This window comes from Leguminivora glycinivorella, chromosome 7 (genome assembly GCF_023078275.1).
Source record: "Leguminivora glycinivorella isolate SPB_JAAS2020 chromosome 7, LegGlyc_1.1, whole genome shotgun sequence".
NCBI classification, from domain to species: Eukaryota; Metazoa; Arthropoda; class Insecta; order Lepidoptera; family Tortricidae; genus Leguminivora; species Leguminivora glycinivorella.
The window spans coordinates 10,589,344-10,596,840 of record NC_062977.1 but is presented as its reverse complement, the minus strand read 5'-3'; the positions used below and the strand labels follow the sequence as shown (position 1 = coordinate 10,596,840).

At 41.3% G+C, this 7,497-nt stretch overlaps 2 protein-coding genes across 2 annotated transcripts in view; one reads left to right on the top strand and one right to left on the bottom strand.

The window, feature by feature from the left end:
* The window catches only part of LOC125228179 (ATP-binding cassette sub-family C member Sur), a 39,310-nt gene extending 34,377 nt beyond the window's left edge, over nt 1-4,933 (top strand). Inside the window, exons 21-28 of the mRNA XM_048132639.1 lie at nt 628-785; nt 1,082-1,277; nt 1,762-1,978; nt 2,180-2,307; nt 2,428-2,586; nt 3,430-3,562; nt 3,920-4,122; nt 4,642-4,933. Of these exons, the coding sequence (XP_047988596.1) occupies nt 628-785; nt 1,082-1,277; nt 1,762-1,978; nt 2,180-2,307; nt 2,428-2,586; nt 3,430-3,562; nt 3,920-4,122; nt 4,642-4,782 (1,335 nt within the window). The 3' untranslated portion in view covers nt 4,783-4,933. The remainder of the gene's footprint in view (nt 1-627; nt 786-1,081; nt 1,278-1,761; nt 1,979-2,179; nt 2,308-2,427; nt 2,587-3,429; nt 3,563-3,919; nt 4,123-4,641) is intronic.
* LOC125228181 (carbohydrate-responsive element-binding protein) overlaps nt 1,840-7,497 on the bottom strand; it is a 39,358-nt gene continuing 33,700 nt past the window's right edge. The window contains exon 18 of the mRNA XM_048132642.1: nt 1,840-1,976. The gene's annotated coding sequence lies outside the window, so the exon portion shown is untranslated. The remainder of the gene's footprint in view (nt 1,977-7,497) is intronic.

Sequence of the window (7,497 nt, the reverse complement as noted above, 5' to 3'; positions counted from 1 at the left end):
ATAAAACTGAGTTGATGAAAAATATGTAGATACGATGGTAATTATTGAACCTGATCCCGTAGCCTAACTGGCATCTCGCTAATTCTCCGTGTCTTCTCGCATACGGAAGAGCGAGGGAGACCTGCATATCGTTTTCCATGGAGCGTGACCGTTTGGCCACTTGTTTACGAGCCCTGCTCACAAATATTCATTACAATTGGTGACCTGACCCTTTAGCACAACTTGCATTGCGCGCGAATCCATACATCAAGCGCGACTTCAAGTATGGACTCGCGCGCGACAAGACAAGTGCTAGAGGGCTGAAAAGAATATCAAATAGTCGGATATAATTATGTAGTTAGATAAGGTACGACAACGAACATTTAAACTGAGGCGCTATGCACGCCCTCATCCAATGTATATTATAAACAAGTATTTAGTTAAGCAATATGCTCGTGCAGCAAACGTTCCATGTAAAAGTGCCTCGGCTGTGGCAGGTAGCTTGACCGAGCAAAACGCGCGCATTGCCTCGCCCGATGCACGTCTGCATAGCTCGTTTGCCGCGCGAGGAAAATGCCTCGCGACGTGCCGCGCTCTGTGTGGACCCGGCTAGTGATCTAAAAAGGCTGATCAACTTTTGTTTTTCAGAAATTGCCGATTGCTGTAAGCCGATGGGCACAACTAGCGTTGTTATGCGGGGCTGCGCTGCTCGTGAACGCGGTCACGGCACCTTGGACGCTGCTCGCATTACTGCCAGCATGCCTCGTCTATCTGTGGCTGCAGTCGGTGTATTTACACAACGCGAGGTAAGTATCCCTATTTATTTAACAACTATAGCCCAACTAAATACTCGTAGATGTCATGTGGGGAACCCTAAAACCCTTGTACTAACAAGCCAAACAAACCTTGTACTAGTAGGAGCATTTGCAAATTTCTTGACAGACCTACGATCACTATTTATGTGCCTTTTTACCTTAAATTTTGCGCACTTTGGGCTTAAAGTAACACCTTTATATATCTACTTACGAAAGTGGTAAAAAGTGGTTTAGGATTACTAGACCGATATATTTGTTCTTACCTATGTTCGGTAATTTGTCCTTAGAGAACTCCAGCGTAGCGAAGCATACAGCGCAGCAGGCGTGGTGTCCCTGGCTGCGCAGACGCTGGCCGGCGGCGGGACGGTGCGCGCGGGCCGCTTGCAGCCGCGCCTGCGCGCCGCCTTCCTCAAGCGGCTCGATCGCAACCATAATGCACTGCTGTTGCACAACTCGGCTATACGCTGGTTGGGACTGACGCTGGTAACTAAGCTTTAATTATTTTTGGACGTGTGTGATGTCGCCATCAACACCCTCGTTATGCCACTATGGGCCGTTCATAAATTTACTGAGACGGGGGTCTTCGACATTTCAAAACCTTATTCCTAGGCCTAGGAGAAAATCCAGCCCTCCCACCATATCCACCTGGTTCGACTCGACTCCAAGTACAACCACAATTTATTCCTTCTGCAAAAAAGAACGTTTAAAACTTTCATTCCCGCTTAATTTTGGCGTCTTGATCTCCGACACAATTAATTCGGGTTGTCTCAATACTGCTGTTTGAGACATGGACAGTCAAGTGCAAAAATATGTATCGAAACAATCGTCTCATAAATATGGTACTACGCTCTTATTACACCGGACTAAGATGCTATGGGACATATTATACTGGACTTTGACTGGACTATAGAAAGTTTAATTTTATTGAATACTAAGCAATGCGGTATAACTTACCCCTTTCATTCAGGATCTCGTGGGAGCCGCAGCAGTCTGCGTGTCGCTCGGCGTGGCGTTGTACGGCGGCAGTGCAGTGGCCGCCGGTCTGGCCGGTGCCTACTCTCTGCTTCTGCCGGCGTTCCTCGCACACCTGGCCAAGTGCCGCGCAGACTTGGATCTTCAACTAGCGGCCGTTGAACGCGTCCGAACGCACACTGCTGTACCGCAGGAAGATTATCGGGAAGACTGTAAGTAGACTTTAAAAACTGCATTATGTAAATAATGTATTGTATCTAAACGTTTTTATAAAGGAGCCACTAAGTCATAACAGCTCTTGTCCTCCGTTGCATGTTCAATTTAAAACAGCAATCTAAATTAAATTTGTATCATAGCCAGGGCACATATTTTATAGAACTTTAAATAATAAATTAAAAAATGTTTTATTTCAGGTCCAATACCAACGGGTTGGAAACGAGATGGGAAAATAGAGTTTGAAAACGTGACTGTCCAAGGTCAAGAGCCGGGCTCGCTTCCAATACTTCACGATATAAATATTTCTATAAATCCCGGTGAAAAGGTATGTAATCTTACGGAAATAATTGCACGAATTAATGTGCCCCACGTTGGGCGCCAGTTTTAAACAAATGAACCCAAATACGATCATGTATTTGTATTTTCACAATCAACAAAATTCTAGGTCGCGATATGTGGCCGAAGTGGCAGCGGCAAGTCCACTCTTCTCTTATCCTGCGTCGGCGGGACCACCATCACCAGCGGCCGAGTCCTGATCGATGGAATCGACGCGACACGCGTGCCGTTGCGCACACTTCGACATCGAATCGTCGTGCTACCGCAGGTGATTTTTTTGATGATACAAAATTGAAATAGGACTAGAACTACTTACATGCGTTAGTGATCAATAAAGATTGTTATCAAGGTGCACTTTTCGTGGCAAATGGTACGGTTGGCAAAAAAAACAAATACGTACATTTAAATATTCACTTTGTTCTTAACTACAAAATAAATACTTACCTACTTAGGATTACACCTCTAGGGACCAACTATATATTTTTAAAACAATATACGTCAAATGATATTAATTATGTCATAAGAATACATTACGCGAAGTGTATAATTATTATTTTAATCCAAATATTCAAATGCACTCTAGATACGACTATCTAGAATTGTTATTCAAGTAGTTGAAGTCGACGACGTAAGACGAGCACGAAGTAAGACGAGCACGGAGAGGTGTAATAAAGTGCAACAAATAATCCCAGTATCTTCATTCACAGTATGGATTTGAATACCCAGATTTTATAACAACCTTCTTGTAACTTCTGTCAACGTAGAATGGTCATTTAGTTATTTAAAATTATTTTTTCTAATCGATCGACGTGAATGACTGACAGCCAAATCTGTTGAACAAATTATAGTTATTTATTCAGTGTAATTTGGATGAAGTAATTATAAATATATATATTTCATAATTTGTATATATAATGTTTTAAATACTTGTGTATTTGTTTTTTTGCCAACCATACTTAAAATTGCCACCAATACAGCACGCTGATAACGATCTTTAGTGATCAAACCCGATAAGTTGAGAAAACTTTTTGTTTCTAATACAAATGTATTTCCAATTGTAATAAAATGCAATTTCCGCAATCGATATTATATATTTTTGTTATTATTTTAGGAGGCTATCATGTTCTCTGGCACGCTCCGAGAGAACTTGGATCCTCTCGCCGTACACACGGATGAAGAGATATGGCACAGCATCAGAGCGGTCGGACTCTTCGACTTCGTTACGTCTCAACCTGCTGGTCTAGGTAAGAATGATGATATATAAATGTAGGAATACTTGCATTACGTTTCACTTGCACCACATACCACAGCCTGTCTTTATTCGCCACTGGCATTCCCCCTTCTCGAGTCCCAGCACTTTCATCCGTTTTTGAACGCAATGAAATCCTTCTCTTGATTTTAAATTGAGTGTGTATCTGAAAAATCATACAAAGCCACTTGCCTTAACATCCATGGATCCATGTGAAAAGCTCGATACTTCGCGAATGTGTTGTCCGAAGACGTTGGCTTCTTTTGAGACTAGCTATTTCACCGTTATCTTTCCTCATTTTGATGAGCCGAAGATCTCAGAAATCGTCTTTATTAAGAAATTCTCGTTCCAGAATGTTCTGTGGGTAAAACTCGATGCGGCTGGAGCGACGGCCGTGCCGCTCGGGCTAGTGCCGCCAGGGCTTTGCTGCACGCGCGGCTGGCCAGCGCGCTGCTACTGGACGAGCCGGGCGCCGCGCTGGACGCGCCTGCCGAGAGGAGCTTGCTGGCCAGCATAGCCAACGCCGTGCCTGATACTACCATTATCACAGTAGCGGTAAGAATCTTTTGCTTGTACAAAATGCACATCAGTGGTTGAAGTACCTAATGCACGGCACCAGCAGCCATATTGTTGAGTAATGTGAAGGCAAGGCATAAATGTACGTGGCATCGGGAAGGGCGCGAATTTATTTCACGTCTCATTTAAAAATGTAGTCTTTACGATTTTATTTACGCCGAACCGAGTTCCAAAGTTAAAGATAGCAGTGTGGTGACGAAATAATCTTCATATCTATCTATCGTTTTGTGTCCGCGCCAGATAAAATTACTCGCAATCGAGGTCAATGCTCTGATATTTATAGTTCAGTAGATCTAGTTCAACTAACACTAAAATTAAATGCGACAATTTTTAACCAATAAAATATAATTCGGTACCTAAGAATTATACAGACTACCCAGCTGTCCAAAAATAAGTTTATTTTTGAAGTACTTAGCCGTAAATCAAATGCTAAGACGGCGCGCCATGCACTGCCTAATCTTACTACTTATTCTATCTATCAATTAATTCTCATTTCAGCATCGCGTTTCATCGGTGCGCGGATACGACCGCGGAGTAGTGCTGGAGGCAGGCCGCACGGCCGAGCAGGGCGCGCTGCCGGCACTGCTGGCGAAGCCCGGCTCGAGGCTAGCCGGCATGCTCGCGCAACCTCACGCTTGACAACACTGACCAGTTGAAGGCCATTTCCAGAATTTGGGTCCCCCCAATTAGCGTAAGTCATTAAGAAAAATTAACTCGCTGTCAGTTTTGTGACGACAATTAAGCATAAAATGTCTAAAAATTTACTTTCTGAACGTAGATTATCGCTTAAAGTTTATGTAACTAACATGAAATAGTACATTACGATACAAGTGCGTAAAAAAGGAAGTTCGGAACGAGTGGCGATAAATTAAAACACGACCGAAGGGAGTGTTTTAAAATCGACACGAGTTATGAATTTCCTTTTCGCACGTGTATTGTACGACGTTTTTCAGTATAGATGGCCATCCGAAGTTTCGACCCGGCATATAATGAACCACTTCTCGCACTAGTGCGTAAAAAAAAACACCATCTGTACTGAAAACGATATTTTTACTGAAATTTCATGCTTAATTATCGTCACAAAACTGACAGTGAGTTAATTTTTATTAACAACTTACGGGCGGTTGGGGGTCCCAAATTCTGAAAATGCCCTGACAACCCTATCGAGAGCAGCTACGGTTTCTTACATTACCTATATGCTTTTGTATTTCAAATATAATTAGGTACCTACTTTACATTATTTTATCAGCACTATTTATTACATAGATGAAAGAAGTGTAATAATCATGATTCTTGATGCAGTACCTAGGGTTACTGTCTTTAAACATTGTTATAAGGGAACTGTATCTATATTTATACGAACTTGATGACTGTTTTAGTTTAAGTGATAGCATTTTTATTGAAATGCACAGTTTGTACCAAATAGTATTGAATTGTAAATAATGATGACCACACGTCGGACTATAGGGGGCAGTTTGAGGGCACTTGGTAAGGTTTACAAAAAAATCTTAACTTACACGAGTATTATAATGTACCTAGTATTTGTAACATAGTTAATTAAATTAGTTACCCGTTATCATTTATTCATCTTCAAATGATGAAATGAAATGAAAATTTGGAAAAAATATTAATAATACCTAAAAATATTAATAGTACCTCTATATTCTCATAATATACCTTCAAATGCACCATAAATGTAAATTAAATCAAATATAACACAGACTATTAAATCTTATTTTTATTTAAAATTTAAAGTAAAAAAAACACCTAACTAACGTACAACCTTAGAGCCGTGTTTATAGAACTTGACAACCCCAGTTAAGGTGGTTCGCTTTCCATACAAAAAACAACAATCATTTATGAAGTCATTACACAATATAACTAAATAAAAATATGCGCGTCTATCTACCTTAGGATTTTCATAAATGATTGTTGTTTTTTGTATGGAAAGCGAACCACCTTAACTCCTTTGTGTTTTGTTTCTTTCTCACAGCTGCAATCGTCTGAGTGACGGATAAAGCCAAACGAACTTTTTCGCCGTTTTGACTTATATGTTGTTCAAGTACGTTTATAAATAACGCAGTTAGTTGCTATGATATTTGGAATTTCACATTATAAATAGTAGGTACCAAATACTAAGTACAACTCGAAAGTGAACTGATTGATTTGCGAACCTTACCTATCATTCTGACATGCCACGAAAATGCCCGCTGGAGTCCGACGTATGATGATGACTAATACTCGTATGCAGAATGAGTTGCTGGTGTATGAGGGAGGAATAAACGATCATAATATGATTTGGTTTTGTTTTGAAGCTGAATTCCAAAAAAATGCAAATATTCCTCGTAATAGATCGCGGCGCTCTCAGCCTTCCCTTCATCCGCGCTACACATTTGACTACCCAGGATCTGATTTTTAAATATTTTTTTAATATATGGTTAAAAAGTTAGAGGGGGGGGACACTTTTTTTTCTTTAGGAGCGATTATTCGCGAAAATATTAATATTATCAAAAAACGATTTCAGTAATTCATTTTTAAATACCTATCCAACAATAAATCATACGTTAGGGTTGAAATGAAAAAAAAAATCACTCCCTACTTTACGTGTAGGGGGGTACCCTAATAAAACATTTTTTCCGCTTTTTATTTTTGCACTTTGTCGGCGTGACTGATATACATATTGGTACCAAATTTCAGCTCTCTAGTTCTAACGGTCACTGAGATTATCCGCGGACGGACGGACGGACGGAGGGACAGACAGACAGACATGGCGAAACTATAAGGGTTCCTAGTTGACTACGAAACCCTAAAAACACATTTTAAATATTAAACTTATATTGACCGGGATATAGACCGTGAATATAAGTCTAATGAAAATAACCGTGAATCATTCAAAACTCTTACATTTTACATTTCTAGCAAAACGTAATAATCAAATAAATACACATTAAGCAGTTGGAAGTCAAACGTCGTTGGTCGCTGACTCGGTCGATTATTAGGGTGTGTTGACGCCTCGATAGTGGTACAGCGATATACCGATTAGTAAAACTTATAGAAATCTCTGTATTCCGCATGTATTGACTAATGATACCTTAAAGCCTCCGCCACACATAAAGCGTTTTGATAGCGTAGCGTTAGCGGAGCGCAATGATAGCGGTGCGCCGGACGAACGATGGCGTTCCGCTCGCAATCCGCGCGCATTCCGCTCGCAATCCGCGCTCGTTAGTTCCAGCCGGCGTCCGCTGGGCGCAACACCAGCGTTCGCCCGGCGCACCGCTATCATTGCGCTCCGCTCACGGCGCTCCGCCTACGCGCTCAAAACACGGGTAACCAGTGACGCGGGTAGCTACTCGC